Source organism: Podarcis tiliguerta (assembly GCF_965153285.1).
Source record: "Podarcis tiliguerta genome assembly, chromosome: 3".
NCBI lineage: Eukaryota > Metazoa > Chordata > Lepidosauria > Squamata > Lacertidae > Podarcis > Podarcis tiliguerta.
Window position 1 is genome coordinate 1660489 of NC_139536.1, and position 18177 is coordinate 1678665.

An 18177-nucleotide genomic window follows, 5' to 3' on the forward strand; every position below is an offset into this window, starting at 1 on the left:
ACTAAGCCCTGTTACCCCTTCAGCCTCCGACAGCTTTTCTTCCCAGTCTGCTGCCTCTGATCGCTCATCACCATCCCACCTCCCAGGCTCTGAGCCTTCTTCCCTTGATAGTTCCTCAGCTGGTTCCTTCCACCATTCCTCTGTCCAACCAGTCTATGACACTGGACCCAAGGTTCCCCTCCCCTGCTTCACCTGCCCCCCCCCCCCCCGCTGGGGGTGGTGTGGATGTTGGAGAACATCCTTCACCAAAGGTGTCATGGGCTTTGAAGACACTCGAGCCAGCGTGGTGTAGTGGTTAAGAGCAATAGACTCGTAATCTGGTGAACCAGGTTCGCCTCTCCGCTCCTCCGCTTGCAGCTGCTGGGTGACCTTGGGCCAGTCACACTTCTCTGAAGTCTCTCAGCCCCACTCACCTCACAGAGTGTTGTGGGGCAGGAAGGGAAAGGAGATTGTTAGCCACTTTGAGACTCCTTTGGGTAGTGATAAAGTGGGATATCATATCCAAACTCTTCTTCTTCTTCAAACTCAGGACGCAAGGGAGAAATGTGCTAAGAGGAAGGCACGCTTGGCAAACCCTCACCGTGATCAACTCCCGCCCAGAAGCCTATGTCCCCACTGTGGAATGACGTGTGGATCCAGAATTGGCCTCCACAATCACTTACGGATTCATTGTTAAAACCGTGTTTATGGAAGACAATCTTACTCGGCTACGAGGGATCGCCAAAGAAGAAGCAGAACCAGAGCACATTCTCTTGCACATTGCAGGAAGTTAGGTGATGGATTTGTTAGAATCATTTGAGTTAAGCAATCCAGTCTGGCTTGTCCAGATTGGGTTGTTCCTGGTAACCCCCCTTTAAAAGGTAAAGGGGCCCCTGACCATTAGGTCCAGTCGTGGCCGACTCTGGGGTTGCGGCGCTCATCTCGCTTTACTGGCTGAGGGAGCCGGCGTACAGCTTCCGGGTCATGTGGCCAGCATGGCTAAGCCACTTCTGGCAAACCAGAGCAGCGCACGGAAACGCTGCTTACCTTCCTGCCGGAGCGGTACCTATTTATCTACTTGCACTTGACGTGCTTTCGAACTCCTAGGTTGGCATGAGCTGGGACTGAGCAACAGGAGCTCACCCCGTCACGGGGATTCGAACCACCGAGCCCAAGAGGCTCAGTGGTTTAACCCACAGCGCCACCTGTGTCCCTAAACCCCCTTTAATTCCCTCTTAAAAACAATACTGACGCAGCACTCTTTTTAAAAAAGTAATGATTTGGTTTACTTACATTCAGTTCACAGTATGGTCCTTGAGGCCTACAGGCTTGAGCTTGTAGTTACAGTTTCAGAGAAAAGTGTGGCTTCATCTTATGTGAGGGATGAGCCCATGTGCTGCTGGCTGAGACCCAGCAGACAGCAAAAGGCCTCAAGAAGAGATGGGATCAAGAGACACAAGAGAAAGATGGCTTCATGACTAGCCCCTTTATAGGGTCTGCCAGGGTCACACCCTGGTCACACACAGGGAGAGGAAGCTCCAGACCAGGTGTGACAGGAAGTCCTCCCTGTGTGTCCACTCTGGGCAAACAGGACATGTTGCATTTGACTGTTTCAGTGATGTTACATCCCACAGAACTCACCTGAGCATTTTTTTAAGGTTCCCAGAGGACAATGTGGTTTGGTTTGCCACCCTCTGTTGGGTAATAGACCCCTGCCTTGGAAAACAAACAAGGAGAAGACCTGGATTCCTGTCCTTGTCTCATGCAGAATTCAAGGAACCTGAGGAGCAGAGCACTCAAATGATATTAGGCAACAGAGCCTTGCAAACCTGCCGTATTCCTCCAGTGGCACCTGTGATCAAATTGTGTTGTCTCTCTGTGCATGGAAGCATCCCACAGGAGCCAAGCGCAGCCAATTATTTATAAGTACACCAAACCTTTCTTATTCCTCAGAGGACTCTCCTGGAGCCTGACAGGCATCAGTGTGGCGTAATATTGTCTTCCTCGCTTTTGTCCTTGTGTTGCGGGTGGGAGGAGGCTGGAGGCATCTTTTCAGAGAAGGGGTCTCGCTGCGGGTGGGCTGGAGGCAACTCAGCTCTGGAGGCAGAGGGGAAGGGGAACATTGAGGTGGGTCTTTGCCAACTTGGGTGCGCACCAGATGTTTTGGACTATAATTCCCACAAGCACCACCGTGTGGCCATAATGATTGGGACTGATGGGAGTTGTAGTTTAAAACACTAGCTATATTATTGTTAAAGGAAGTGGGTTATAACAGTGCTGTACTGTTTTTATTATCTGTACAGATTTTGGTGTTTTTTTATTGTTTATATGGTTTTAGTTTAATTACTTTTAAAATGATTATCTTTCATATGTTCTTAGTGTCTTGTATTTTGTCAGTATTGTTTTAATTTGTGCGAGACGCCTTGAATCTTGGCCCGGTGGGAAAAGGCAGGTTATAAGTAAATATAAAATGAGGTTTTACTCAGAGTAGACCCATGGAAATCAACAGACATGGCTAAGTTAGGTCCATTAATTTCAACAGGTCTACTCTGTGTGAAACTGTCCTAAAGAATAGAAAAGAAGCAAGGGAACCCTGATAGAGTTGGCACAGGGAGGATAAATATTTGGAATGAACAGAGGAGTTTGAAAAGTCTGCTGAATACTTCCATCATCACTATGGGATATCATACCCCCATTTTAGGTAAAGGTAAAGGGACCCCTGACGGTTAAGTCCAGTTGCAGATGACTCTGGGGTTGCGGCACTCATCTTGCTTTACTGGCCGAGGGAGCCGGCATACAGCTTCCGGGTCATGTGGCCAGCAGGACTAAGCCGCTTCTGGCGAACCAGAGCAGCGCATGGAAACACCGTTTACCTTCCCGCCGGAGTGGTACCTATTTATCTACTTGCACTTTGACGTGCTTTCGAACTGCTAGGTGGGCAGGATCAGGGACAAACCACCGACCTTCCGATCGGCAAGCCCTAGGCTCTGCGGTTTAACTCATAGTGCCCTTAGCCCCCTTTTAGTGGAATGCTAATTTCAGTCTTTATAGAGAGGTTGTGCAAATGAGGGCAGGAAAACTGTAAAGAGTCCTGTGGCACCTCCAAGACTAACAGATTTAGCGTGGCTTCTGAAATCCTCTTTTCGCCAAACAAAGGAAGTCCTTTTCCCAGCTGGCCAATAGACACTCGCATACAAGCACAGAAGAAAACTTCTTTTGTAAGCTGTGGTCCTAAAAGGCCACGAGATATAAAGGGAGCACTTTGCTCGTGACATTTCTAAGCACTTCCCAAATGTGTACAAGAAAAGAGCGGAGTGACCTATTCACAGCGCTAATCGTTTCCGTCTGGGCCCTTTAATCTAATACCTGTAACAGGAAAGATTCTAGATGCCTTCGTGGGCATCCACTGAAGTGGAATGGTGGAAGATTCAGGACAGGGGAAAGGAAGACTTTTTCCATGCAGCGCAGAGTTAGTCTATGGAACTCACTCCCACAAGAGCCAGGGACGGCCACCAACCTGGATGGCTTTAAAAGAGGGCTGGGCAAATTCAAGAGGGCTCTCTTGTGCTTGGATCCTGCTTGCCGGTTTCCCATTGGGGCATCTGGTTGGCTCCTGTGAGAACAAGACAGTGGGTGAGATGGGCCATTGGGGGTGGAACTGAAAACATTTTTTGTTCCATCCAGCTTTCCAAACTGGATGAACAGGTCTTTGCCATAAGTGTCCACTTGGAACCATTTTAAAATTCACCTTCTGTTGTTGTTATTATCGTTTTGCAATTGTGTTTCAGCTATGTGTTTTACAAGATAAACCAGATCGCCTTGTGAAAGGGGATTAGTAAATAAGAACATGAGAAGAGCTCTGCTGGATCAGGCCAATGGGCTCATCTAGTCCAGTGTCCTGTTCTTGCATTGGCCAGCCAGATACTTGTGGGGAACAAGAGCCCTCTTCCCTCCTTTGGTTTCCACCCACTGGTACAGTTACGTACTTAATTCGTTCCGGAGGTCCGTTCTTAACCAGAAACTGTTCTTAACCTGAGGTACCACTTTAGCTAATGGGGCCTCCTGCTGCTGCTGTGCCACAGCAATTTCTGTTCTCATCCTGAAGCAAAGTTCTTAACCCAAGGTATTATTTCTGGGTTAGCAGAGTCTATAACCTGAAGCATCTGTAACACAAGGTACCACTGGTATTCAGGGAAGTTTTTAATATTTAATGTGGTGCTGTTTTTAACACTTGATCGGGAGCCACACAGAGTGGCTGGGAAAACTCAGCCAGATGGGCGGGGTTTAAATAAATTATTATTATTATTATTATTATTATTATTATTATTATTATTATTATTATTTTCAGAAGTATTGTTCCCTCTGACTGTGGAGGCAGAACACAGCCATGATGCCTAGTAGTCACTGACAGCCCTCTTCATTTGTCCAATCCTCTTCCAAAGCCGTCTAGATTGGCGGCCATCACTACCTGCTGTGGGAAGAAGTTCTGTAGCTTAACTTTAACACTTTAGCTGTGGTTCCTGAATTGCAAGGGTCTGGGCTCGATGGCCCTTTGGGGGGGGTCCCTACCAGCCCCTACAATTCTGTGATTCCATGACCTCAGAAGGTGGTGGACTCATCTTCCTTGGCTGGCCATCTGTCAGGAATTTTTTATCTAAGATATGGTTACCAGATTTTTTTCAATGAATCCGGGGACACTTTTTTTTTTTTAAAAAAAAAATCTGAGTAGCAACAGGAAGTCAGTAGTGGGGATGATGAGGCAAAAGACCCTGGGCCCAAGCACACATGCATGTTGTATAAAAGTGCAAAGTCCTTCTATCGCACCCTGTGAAACATAGAATCATCGAGTTGGAAGAGACCACAAGGGTCATCGAGTCCAACCCCCTGCCAAGCAGGAAACACCATCAGAGCACTCCTGACATGTGGTTGTCAAGCCTCTGCTTAAAGACCTCCAAAGAAGGAGACTCCACCACACTCCTTGGCAGCAAATTCCACTGTCGAACAGCTCTTACTGTCAGGAAGTTCTTCCTAATGTTTAGTAAGAACATAAATGCGCAGAGTTTTTAAAAAACTGGGCAACGGCTGCCCACCCGCGACTCCTGAGCAGTCAAAACAAAGGGGGCAGGAGATCGCACAAGACACATCATATGCGCACAAGACACATCATATGGGGACTTCCGGCGAGGAAAAATGGCAGGCACATGGCAGCGACCAACTCCTGAAGCCAGCCAGAGCCAACTGCGCTACCAGGCTGGCTCTGGGCTGGTGAGGCTGCCGCTGCTACATTTCCCGGGGACAGATTTGCAAATCTGGGGTCTGTTCCTGGGGACATCTGGTAACACTAATCTAAGATCCCTGCATTGCAGGGGGCTGGACTCTTGGGGCCCCTTCCACCCCCGCAATGCTCTGATTCATTGGGATTTTAAAACAGAGCTTGGGTGACCATCTATGATGGATCCTTTCACCGTTATTCCTGCATTGCAGGGGGTTGGACTAGATGACCCTTGGGATTCCCGCCGCCTGTACAATTGCATGATTCTACAACACAGAGGCTTTTAAAACGGAGTTTGTGCGGCCGCCTCTCGAGGATCCTTTCGCTGTACTAGTAGGCTCTTGGGGTGCCTTCCAACGCAACTACCCCATAATTCTATAATCCCCCGGAGGTTTGCAAACACAGGTCGGACGGCTGTCTCTCAAGGACCCGGAGGTCCCTGCCCCGCGGAGGCTTGGACAGGACCACTCTTCCAACTCTCCTGAGCTAGCAAAGCAAGGAAACAGGACCCCTGGGATCCAAGCTCGTGCGGGCCCGGGGGTCTTCTCCCTGGGGGGGGGTCCTCTCTCCTTACCCCTCCCCTCCCCACCGCACCCCGTCCCCCCTCCCCTCGAAGGCCGCCCGCCCAGGCGGCGTGGCCCGGGCTCTCCTGGAGGTGGTGCTGAAGGGACAGCTCCGCGGCTCCCTCCCTCCGCCCTCCGGCGCGCGCTCCCCCCCCCCCCCGGGGAGCCTGGGCGGCGGGTGCTGCCCGCCCGCCCGCCTTCCCGGAGCAGCCGTCGCCTTGGCCAGCCCAGCTGCCGCGGGAGCCTCAGCAGCGGCGGCGGCGGCAGGAGGCAGCAGGCAGGCGCCGGAGCAGCAGCCATGAGCCAGGCAACGGCCGCTTCTTGCGTCTCCTCTCCGCCGTCGTCTCCATCGTCTCCATCCGCTGTAGCAGCAGAAGCGCCCTCCGCTCGCGGCTCCCCGGCGTCCGGCAGCCCCAGCCCGGCGGGACCATGAAGCGGCAGAACGTGCGGACGCTGGCGCTGATCATCTGCACCTTCACCTACCTGCTGGTGGGCGCCGCCGTCTTCGACGCGCTGGAGTCCGAGGCGGAGACGGCCGACCGGACGGCGCTGGAGGAGAAGCAGCTGGAGCTGAAGAGCAAGTACAACCTGTCCGAGGCCAACTACTGCGAGCTGGAGGGGGTGGTCCTCAAGCTCAAGCCCCACAAGGCCGGCGTCCAGTGGAAGTTCGCCGGATCCTTCTACTTCGCCATCACCGTCATCACCACCATCGGTAAGGCGGCCTCGCCGCGCGCCCATCGCCGCCGCCGTCTGCGCCCCGGGGCGCCGCCTGAGGCTGCACGAAGCCCCGGAGGAGGTGGGCGGGGGGGTGGGGAAGGAGAAGGACTGTCCCCAGAAAGTGTGCGTGCCCCTCCCCCCCCCCGCCGCCGCCACATTCCACCTGTATAGTTTGTCCTCAGTTTCCCCTTTGGGGCCAGACCTGCTTCCCCAAACGCGCCTGCTGCGTTTCCGACTTTGGAGAGGGAGACGCCGGTTTGGAGAGGAGTTGGGCAACTTAAGAACGGGCATCGGAAACCTTTCGCTGAGCTCTGAGTGCTTTTCTTTCTTGCGGGGGGCGGGGGGGGAGTTTCTCCCTTATTACTTTACTCTCTAATAGACACACAAAGCCCCTCTTCCAGCTCTAAAATCGCTCGCTCTCTCCATCATCATCCAAGCTCAGAACACGGCTCACGCCCCGATCCCGGTCCATCCGTTTTTTTCCTCCTTCGCCTTCTTCTGTTGTCCCCCCCCCCGCCCCGAAAGTAGTCTTCGGGTGGGGTGTGCGCAGGAGATGGCACGTTCTCAGCGGCGCCCGGAAGAAAAACCTCCCTTAAAAAACAGCAACAGCCTCCCAGACCTAAAGCAAACCTGTTTCTGGAAAAGTGGGGGACTAGTTGTTTTTATAATGAACCCCCCCCCCACCTCAGTAGGCTTCTATGGAAAAAGTGGCGAGGGGCGCGGAGAGGTCTGGAGGCAGGGAGCGTGAAATGCATGCTAAAGCGCGAGGAACAATGAAGACAAAGGGTCTTCCCTGGAAAGCAGACCCCTCCTCCTTTGTCTCTCCCCCCTCCCCATTTAAGACCACCAAACCAGATTACTGGTTGGGTTTGGAGGCGCGACTGTGATCTCCGGAATTTCTCGTGGAGGGTCGTTGGTGTGTCTGGGTAGAAGCTGTGGCCGAGTGATCTTTTGCTGAGTTGCGGGGGGTGGGGAGGGCGGCGGCTGTCGATAATGGGGTGGGGGGCTTTTTAGGGTGCTAAGCGAGCGGAACAGGGGCAGGCTCCAAGTCCCCAGTGAACTCAGAGGCAGCGCTAGGACGAATGTCTCGCATTATTGACCCCACTGTCTTCCGAAGCATGCTTACCAAAGTGTAAATGTTGTTGGGCACAGTGGAAGTTACTTCCGAGTAAACATGCGGTAGGGTGCGTTAGTGGGCTGCGGATAGGAGTATATAAATGTACTAGGAAGAGTTATCAGGCTTACTTCTGAGTAAAAATGCATAGGCTGGGCCATAAAAATGTCTTTTGCACGGAATGAGGAAGGCAGTAGCTCCCTAGGCAGAAGCGGGAGAGATTCCTGGCTGACACCCTGGGCAGCTGCTGCCAGCCAGTGTCGACAATATTGTGTTGGATGAACCAGTGGTCTCTCTGACTGTCATAAGGCAGCGGCCGAGGTTCTTACCAGATGCATTCACTGTGCAATCCCACGCGTGGTCCCGCAGAAGCGAGCCCAGCTGCATTCCGCGGGGTCTACTCTCGAGTAGGCGCGCCGGATCGCGGCCTGCAAGAGTTAGGAAGCACTTTTCGGACCCCTCCCCCTTGCCATCTGTGCGTGACCGCTTCCTAATCCCTGTAGGGAGAGGGAGACGACGCTGCGTGTGATGCAGGCGATTTATTAATCTGTCGTGAAAGGCGTGAGCTGACTTTATCTACCTGCCCTCAAGTGGGGTGTTTTTGGGGGTGGGTGCGTGGGCTTAGCAAGAGGAAGCTTGCCCCTCACATACCCTACTATGCAGGAAGCGACTGAGGTTCAGGAAGCTTGTTTTTCTTCCTGCTTCTCTCGAGTAAAACAAAAAAGGATCTCTTTTGCTCCTCCGCTGTTCCCAGAAGGAGGAGGCGAGCTCGTGGATTCAGGGCTCGTGGGTTGTTTATGGGGAACACCCAGCCTGTCATTTTGCCAGTTTGCAAACATGTGAATCAAAACACAGAGGAAGCCAAGGCGTGGGGGGGGGGAGGTCTCGCCGTGTCTGCAATGCGCAGGATTCCTGCGAGTGGGCAGCGTTGCAAATAGCAGGGGGGTTTCCTTGCCCAGAGAAGTCCTATAGCTGGGATCCACTTTGCCACCCTCCTTTCCACTAAGCTTCGGAAGATCCTCTGCGCGAGGCAAGAGCCTCAGATCTTTAAGAGCATCTTTCAGTTCAGTCTGCAGTTGTGGCCACACTAAAGAAGGATTAAACGCCACAGAGCCCAGTGAGACTCACTTCGCCATAATCGTGGGATCCTGACCTGCCAAGCTTTCAATAATAATCCAAATGCGTAGCAATGTTTTTCCCCTTACCCGTTTTGCGCGCTTGGCGTTCCAGGGCTTGTTCCCATTTTACAGATGGAGAGTTGAGGCGGGCAGAAGGGAACCCGTGTCAGAAGGTGGAGAAATTACCGTAAATCCCAGGCCTTTTTGGCCCCAGAGCTCTAGCATCCTTGAAGTTTACTTGTTGTTTCCTCGTAAAGTGCCCCCACCCTCATGGGCTAAGTCATGTGATCTGAGGTGGATTGGCAAGAAACCCCTGGATTATCCCAAAGTTCATTAGCACAATATTAGATATTCTATGTAAAATGAGAAAAGGACCCTTCTGGAAGCAGAAATGTATTAATTTCCAAACTGCACCTCAATATTTTCTCTTGCCTCCGTACAATAAAGTGAGAAAGGTCAGCTGTACTGCAAAGTCTAAATCTGTAGCTGTGCATGATGTAGTTCATCTTCAGTTTTGTGCACTTTTACTTAGGAGTAAGTCACATTGAACTTTGGAGTGAGCATAGAATCATGTTGCCTGTTGAATAAACCGGTCAGACATTCGCTTTGACCCTTCCGACATTTCTCTTCTTAATGGGGACAGAAGGCTTTCCTTTGACGCTTGTTAAAAGGAGAAATTATGTGCCTCTGTTTACGACGTATTAAGCCAGCTACAAATAGAGCGTTTTTAAGGACAAACGAATGCAATTGGGCGCAGTTTGACGCGCAGAGGAAGAGATCAGTTTAAGCTCCTAACTCTTGCTTGCAATCAGATTAATTCCTGATTTATGCCGCTGCTCTGGAATTCTGGCCAAAGACCCCCCGAGGCCAGACAGCCTTGAAGCCTGTTGCAACGCTTCCAAATTGTTTCTCAAATCCCGAGCTCTTAAAAGCTCTTCCCTGCAGAGTCTCCTTGAAATATGGCGCTCTTCCTGGTTTCGATTTTTTTTGGTGCTTTCCCTCTGTGCTGGATTATTTCACTTTTTTAGAAAATCTTTCTACGGCTTTTCCTTCTCCTTCCTGTTCAGAACACCCTTTTGAGAGAGGACACTGACTGCTGCTGCTGGTTGGCAATACTTACGCCCCAAAAGAGTATTAATAAAACAAAGAAATAAATGCAATTGAATCAATAGCAGCAGCAAAACCGAAATCGGTTACTCAGAGCAGGTGTCTGAGAAAAGGACAGCTATTTATCTTCTCCGAAATATTTATTCTTTATTAAATTTCTATACCACCCTTCAGCCAAAGATCACAGGGTAGTTTATAACATAACAATGGAAAAATATATAGCATAATAACAAACAAAAGCAATAAACCCCAGTTCCAAAGGCCTGGGAGAAGAGGGATGTTTTTGCCTGGCACCTAAAGATATATAAGGCAAGGACCAGTTGAGCGTCCCTTGGGACAGCACTACACAAACATGTTAGCCAAATATCTGAAGATGAAGCAAGCTTGTTTTCTGCTGCTCCAGAGGGTTAGGACTCTAACCAATGACTTCAAACTGCAAGAAAGGAGATTCCAACTAAGTCAGGAAGAACTTTCTGATGGTCAGAGCTGTTCGGCAGGGGAACAGACTTTTCAGACGGTGGTGGACTCTACTTCCTTGGAGGTTTTTAAGCAGAGGTTGGATGGCCCTCTATCATGGATCCTTTAGCTGAGATTCCTGCATCTCAGGGGGTTGGACTAGATGCCCTTCTGAGGTCCCTTCCAACTCCACAATCCTATAATTCTACAAGAACAGAAAGAGTCCCTAAACCAGGGGTCAGCAAACTTTTTCAGCAGGGGGCCAGTCCACTGTCCCTCAGACCTTGTGGGGGCCGGACTATATTTTTTTGGGGGGAATGAACAATTTCCTATGCCCCACAAATAACCCAGAGATGCATTTTAAATAAAAGGGTACATTCTACTGATGTAAAAACACACTGATTCCCGGACCATCCATGGGCCGGATTGAGAAGGCGATTGAGCCAGATCCGGCCCCTGGGCCTTAGTTTGCCTGTTGTTGTTGCTGTTGTTTAGTCCTTTAGTCATGTCCGACTCTGCGTGACCCCCTGGACCAGAGCACGCTAGGCCCTCCTGTCTTCCACTGCCTCCCGCAGTTTGGTCAGACTCATGTTTGTGGCTTCGAGAACACTGTCCAACTATCTCACCCTCTGTCGTCCCCTTTTCCTTGTGCCCTCCATCTTTCCCAGCATCAGGGTCTTTTCCAGGGAGTCTTCTCTTCACATGAGGTGGCCAAAGTCTTGGAGCCTCAGCTTCAGGATCTGTCCTTCCAGTGAGCACTCAGGGCTGATTTCCTTCAGAATGGAGAGGTTGGATCTTCTTGCAGTCCAGGGGACTCTCAAGAGTCTCCTCCAGCACCAGAATTCAAAAGCATCAATTCTTTGGCGATCAGCCTTCTTTATGGTCCAGCTCTCACTTCCATACATCACTACTGGGAAAACCATGGCTTTAACTATAGGGACCTTTGTTGGCAAGGTGATGTCTCTGCTTTTTAGGATGCTGTCTAGGTTTGTCATTGCTTTTCTCCCAAGGAGCAGGCGTCTTTTAATTTTGTGGCTGCTGTCACCATTAGTTTGCCTACCCATGCCTTAAACCCTCTGACAGTGGCCTTCTCACATCCCGGGGCACTTGGGCGGGGGGGACTGGCCCTGATGCTTGCTGCAGAATATAAACAGCAGCTGGACTCCTTTAGGGAAAAGGCCCCTCTGACTTTTGTAGGTTCCTGACTCTGGCAAGAAAGAACCAGGGCACTTGTTGCAAAAGAGGCTGCGCAGGACCCCTTGAGTTGGCTGGGGAAGTTTTTAATGTTTGATGTTTAATGTTTTATCGTGTTTTAAATATACTGTTGGGAGCCTTCCAGAGTGGCTGGGGAAACCCAGCCAGATGGGCCGGGTATAAAATTTATTATTATTATTATTATTATTATTATTATTATTATTATTATTATTATTATTAATTGGCTGCACTAGTCGCCAAGTGCAGCTCCTTGGAAAGCAGAAGCCAATTCCAGAGGTTACAAGGGATTGGATTGGTTGGAAAACTCGGCACAAGACTCAATTTCTATTGCAGTTTTTTGCACACAATGGCTGTGGGAAAATTGTAACCTTTGCTAAGATCCCAGTGGCTTTAGTGATGGTGATTGTGCCAGTACCAGTGGAAGGTGGTCAACTCTCTTTGTTGGAGGTTTTCAAACCAAGGTCGGCTGGCCATCTGTTAGAGATGCTTTAGCTGCGATTCCTGAACTGCAGGGGACGGGACTAGATGACCTTTGGGGTGACCCTTCTGTGACCAAGAGGTCAAGTTTCCCCCCACTGCAAGGTTGTGCTGGAATTATTGCATATATTGCCTTTGAGTGACTGTCTTGTTCAACCTTGATTATTATCATTTAGTCTTGATAGTTGCATTTCTTTATTTATAAGAATAGTTGTATACTGTTGTATCATTAAAAATATAAACCGAAGCAGTTTACAGAAATGAAAACATAAAAATTGTGCAATGGCATCCATATAAAAGTTAAAAACAGACCTCAAGCAACAGTTGTGGACAAATGTGTTCTTAATTGCAGGCAGAGGCCTGGCAGAATACAAAAGTTTTCAGCAGGCTTTTAAAAGTCGACGCAGAAGGCGCCTGGTGAATTTCCAGTGGCAGAGAGTTCCAGAGGACAGGGCCAATGACACCAAAGGCTTAGCTTCTTGTTGTCAAATGAGCCCCAGCAACTTGGGGGATGACCAATGATGCTCTTGCAGATGACCTCAATGACCGAGTGGGGATAGGAGAATTCAGGTGTGATCCCTGAAGTAACCTGGACCTAAGTTGTCCCAGGGCTTTGTGAATTAATGCAAGAAACTTGATCCATAATGTATTTATGTTTGCACGTTACGCAAAGTTCTCCAAGCAGATGGCATCACTTTTCAATACATAAATATAAATATACCATATGATTAGATGAATTAATTCAAAGACCTGTACACATGAACCAGCCCATAATGGTCACAGGAAGCACATTGGCAGCAAATTTAAGTACCGTATTTTTTGCTATATAAGACTCACTTTTCCCCTCCTAAAAAGTAAGGGGAAATGTGTGTGCGTCTTATGGAGCGAATGCAGGCTGTGCAGCTATCCCAGAAGCTAGAACAGCAAGACGGATTGCTGCTTTCACTGCGCAGCTATCCCTCTTGCTCAGTGGCGTAGCATGGGGGGTGCAGGGGGGGCTGGCCGCACCGGGCGCAACATCTGGGGGGCGCGCTCGCGCTCGCACTCACAGCTCTCTGCCCCTACCTGGCTCACTCACTCTCTCTCACTGCAGTGCTAGCTGTGCGAATCCGATCCGAGCCACCGGGTCGCCGCCCACTGTGGAGGGGAGGGTGCCAGGCGTGCAGTGCGGTGCGGAGAGAGAGCGAGGGACTATCTGGGGGAGGGACAGTGCAGGGGGGGGGGCGCAAATTACTTGCCTTGCCCCGGGTTAGGGGGCACAAATTACTTGCCTTGCCCCGGGTGCTGACAACCCACGCTACGCCACTGCTCTTGCTGTTCTGGCTTCTGAGATTCAGGATATTTTTTTCTTGTTTTCCTCCTCCAAAAGATAGGTGCGTCTTGTGGTCTGGTGCATCTTATAGAGCAAAAAATACGGTAGTCTGTTGCTGTGACAGGATTTGAATCCAGGATTTGAATCAGCTTCTAATCCTACTGTCTGTCTACTGTCTGGATACTTTCTGTCTTCTTCCGTGGCTCCCTTCCTTCCTTCCTTCCTTTCTTTTTTTGGATGTGTGTGTGTGTGTTATCAATGGTCAAATCTCATAGAAACTCATGAGAAAATAATAGTAGAAAAAGGAATGAAGTTTTATTAAGTGCCGGTTTGATGTAATGGTTAGAGAGCGTGTTGGAGTAAGACGTGGGAGAGACCAGGGTTCAAATTCCCACTCAGCTCTGAAACTCGCCGGCTGACCTTGAACCATCCACTGTCTCTCTGCCTTGCCTACCTCACATGGCTGTTGTGGGGGGTGAAAGGGGTGTGTGTGAAAAACTGTGCTCAGGGTGGAAGGGAGGGTGGAGATATAACAAACAGATAAAGTCTGAAGCCAGCTCCCACTTCCAAACCAATTGCTCTAAGAACACAAGAGGATGCCTCTCATATCAGCGGAACGATGTGATATTTGAGAGATACAGCTCACAAACTCTTCTGCAAAATTTGGCTCCATTCTTCCATCTTGTTGCCTTTTAGACCTTTTTCGTTTTTAGATTGTTTATGGGAGTTACTTGATATCATCCTGAGTTTAATTCAAGTGTGTTATATTTATCCAGACTGTAAATTCCCTCACATTTATTTTATAGACTGTTGGGATATAAATCTAAATCGTCATCTGCAATATCCCAGTGCAGAGAAGGACAACCAGAATGATAAAAGGGGCTGGAGTGAAATCTCCTAAGAAAAAAGTGTACCGTGTTTGGGGCTTTTCAATTTTAGTTTAGACTAGCTACTGGAGAAGAGAGCATTCTTGTGCTTAAATTCTACTTGTGGGTTTCCCATAATGGGCATTTGGTTTTCCACTGTGAGAACAGGAGGCCAGACTAGGTGGCCACTGGCCTGATCTAGCACGTTCTTCTTATGGAGCCTCCAGGTCCAGAGGCACTCTATTTAATATTTAATGTATTTTTGCTCTTTTGTTGGAAGCCGGCCAGAGCAGCTGAGGAAAACCAGCCAGATGGGCGGGGTATAAATCCTTTAGCCTGGACACTGAGGTGCAGCTCTGAGGGTCTTCTGGTGGTTCCCTCCCTGTGAGAAGTGAGGTTACAGGGAGCCAAGCAGAGGGCCTTCTCGGTGGTGGTGCCCGCCCTGTGGAACGCCCTCCCAACAGATGTCAAGGAAATAAAGAACTACCTGACTTTTAGAAGACACCTGAAGGCAGCCCTGTTTAGGGAAGTTTTTAATGTTTGATGTTTTGTTGTTTAGTCGCTTAGTTGTTTCCAACTCTTCGTGACCCCCTGGACCAGAACACGCCAGGCACTCCTGTCTTCCACTGCCTTCCGCAGTTTGGTCAAACTCATGTTGGTAGCTTCGAGAACACTGTCCCACCATCTCATCCTCTGTCGTCCGCTTCTCCTTGCACCCTCCATCTTTCCCAACATCAGGGTCTTTTCCAGGGAGTCTTCTCTTCTCATGAGGTGGCCAAAGTCTTGGAGCCTCGGCTTCAGGATCTGTCCTTCCAGTGAGCACTTGGGGCTGATTTCCTTCAGAATGGATGCGTTTGATCTTCTTGCAGTCCATAGGACTCTCAAGAGTCTCCTCCAGGACCATAATTCAAAGGCATCAATTCTTCGGCAATCAGCCTTCTTGATGGTCCAGCTCTCACTTCCATTTGATGTTTGATGTTTTATCGTGTTTTTAATATTCTGTTGGGAGCCACCCAGAGTGGCTGAGGAAACCCAGCCCGATGGGCGAGGTAGTAATCATCATCATCATCATCACCCACCCATCTCTTAGGACAGGCGGCATGATGAAGGTGACCCCATGGGGAGTTTCCCATCAGCCACCTTGTTTCGCTGGGACTACCCCATAACAAGCCTTCTACAGTGGATGCTCGGGTTGCGAATGTGATCCGTGTGGGATGCACGTTTGCAACCTGCAGCATTCACAACCCACGTCTGTGCACACACGGGTTGCGATTCGGCATGCATGTGCAAAGTGCAATTTAGTGCTTCTGAGCATGTGCGATTCGGAAACCCGGAAGTAACCCATTCCGGTACTTCCGGGTTTCGGCGGTCCGTAACCCGAAAAACACAACCTGAAGCGGCTGTAACGGGGTCCTTGCTGCGAGATCACACTCACCCGGTGCTATACCAGCTGCACTGGCTCCTGGTGGAGTACAGGATCAGGTTTAAGGTGCTGGTTTTAACCTTTAAAGTCCTTCATGGCCTAGGACCCTCGTACCTACGGGACCGCCTCTCCAGGTATGTCCCACGGATGACATTACGGTCTTCAAACAAAAACATCTTGGAGATCCCGGGCCATAGGGAGGTTAGGCTCAACCAGAGCCAGGGCTTTTTCGGCTGTGGCCCTGATCTGGTGGAATGCTCTGTCACAAGAGACTAGGGCCCTGCGGGACTTGACATCTTTCCACAGGGCCTGCAAGACAGAGCTGTTCCACCAGGCCTTTGGCCAGGGCACAGCCTGACTCCCTCCTTTGGCAATCTTCACATAACTCTAGCCCAATGGATGCCATCAATTTGATTTGAATTAATTTTATAATGAAATGATTTTAGAATGTTGTATTATTTTATTGTTGTTAGCTGCCCTGAGCCCGGCTTTGGCTGGGGAGGGCGGGATATAAATAAATTATTATTATTATTATTATTATTATTATTATTATTATTAACCTGAGGTATGACTGTACTTGCCAGCAATTGGAAAGGTAGGAATGGGTTGCGTGAATTCCCGTGTGGATGTGACGGGAAAGGTTGCAGCTCATTCAAAGCGCAGGTCTGGTCCGGGGCACATCTAGGTAGGGTTGGGGAGTAAACAGGATGGGGAAAACCCGCGGAGAGCCTCTGCCAGCCAGTGCGTGCAATACTGAACTCGACGGGAAAGGTAAAAGGTAAAGGTACCCCTGCCCGTACGGGCCAGTCTTGACAGACTCTAGGGTTGTGCGCCCATCTCACTCAAAGAGGCCAAGGGCCAGCGCTGTCCGAAGACACTTCCGGGTCATGTGGCCAGCGTGACAAAGCCGCATCTGGCGAGCCAGAGCCGCACACGGAAACGCCGTTTACCTTCCCGCTAGTAAGCAGTCCCCATTTATCTACTTGCACCCAGGGGTGCTTTCGAACTGCTAGGTTGGCAGGCGCTGGGACCGAACAGCGGGAGCGCACCCCGCCGCGGGGATTCGAACCGCCAACCTTTCGATCAGCAAGCCCTAGGCACTGAGGCTTTAACCCACAGTGCCACCCGCATCCCTCTAAACTCGACGGGAAGCGGGGTGCAAAAGTATCTTTCTTTGCTTGGGGCTGCTTTGAGTCCCTCTGGCCCTTGCTCCCCAAGCTTTGCATGCAAATTGTTCAAGTTGGTTAATCCAGGGAAGCTGAGGGAGGCTGGATTTGGAACCAAATGTGAAGAGAGAGAGAGATTAGGTGGAATTAGGATGGGGATGGAAGGGAGGCGGGGATGGAAAGGTCAAGCAACAAGGCAGCCGCAGAGGGAGGGGAGGCTGGAGAGTGAAGTCCAGAGCTTAGTTTTTACAACGGAGAGCCTGAGGTGGTGCCATCCAGGGACTGATTCATGGTCCACAAGGACAAAAGGGCCGCGAGGCCTGGGAGAATCTGTCAGTTTCGGTTGATCTCAGTTTCTCATTTTTTTCGCTCTAAAGTTCAGTTCTCCATACGAGTTTGCAAATTCTTCTTCTTCTTTTTAGAAGTCCGCGTGAAAATTCTTCAGCACCTTACTGAGAATTTCTCCTAATATGCACATCCCCCCCCCATTTTTTTCTATTAAGTTTTCCACAATTATAACAAACACACAAAAGAAAACACATTACATTACTAAAACAAGGGAGGGAAATTTAAACACATATTTCTTGAAAAACCCAATTTATCTTTCTTTTTGGATTTAGTATATTATTAAAAGAAAAGAAGATAGTTAATTGACGGAATTAATTTTAGCAGAAGAATGATATTGGAGAGTTGTTATAAGGTGATACAATGAAATTCAGATAGGAGGGATCTGAGGAAGTCAGTTAAAAATGAAATATGCACATTTTAAAGGCAGTCTAGCCTGAGAATACACTTTTTTTTTTTTTTTTTTTTTTTTTTTTTTTAGCAAAGCCCTTTCCGCTAGCATAATGAATTTTAGCTGGGGAACTGCACGGCCAAATTCGGAGAAGTGCAATTTCCCAAAGTTAATCTCAGTTTCTCATTTTCCCCGTCTTAAATTCAGTTCATGTTACTTTATGAATTCCTCTTTTTTAAAAAAGCCCTTGCAAAAATGCATTTTAGTCTGAATTTCTTCTGCACCTTTTCGAAGGGAATTTTGACTGATATACACAAAGGCATTTCTGCTAATAGAATACATTTCTGAATATACGCCTGTATGGACACTTTCTGCTCATCAATGCAATTCTGTAGGCATTGCTCAGCTGCAGAATCACACCACAAAATTCAGAGAAATGCAAATTTCAGAGGACAGGACTGCTTTGGTTCTTGTTTTGTGACTATGAACTGAATAGAATACATTCTCTAACTGGGAATGTAAGTGTCGGTTGTGAAGGACAGGCTTACATGGGAGTGACAAACAAGCCCCACTCCCATGATTATAGTGAGGTAATATTCTGCATGGGGAAAGGGTGGCACAGAGAAGGTTTTCTCCCTTTCTCAAAATACTAGAGG

General features: G+C 49.2%; 1 protein-coding gene and 1 long non-coding RNA gene across 2 annotated transcripts in view; both read left to right on the forward strand.

Annotated features, from left to right (window-relative positions):
• Positions 1-18177, forward strand: part of LOC310674053 — a 220604-nt gene that overhangs the window by 14563 nt on the left and 187864 nt on the right. The window lies entirely within an intron of this gene.
• Positions 6028-18177, forward strand: part of KCNK3 (potassium two pore domain channel subfamily K member 3) — a 112367-nt gene continuing 100217 nt past the window's right edge. Inside the window, exon 1 of the mRNA XM_083432788.1 lies at positions 6028-6526. Coding sequence (XP_083288914.1) covers positions 6244-6526 — 283 coding nt within the window. The 5' untranslated portion in view covers positions 6028-6243. The remainder of the gene's footprint in view (positions 6527-18177) is intronic.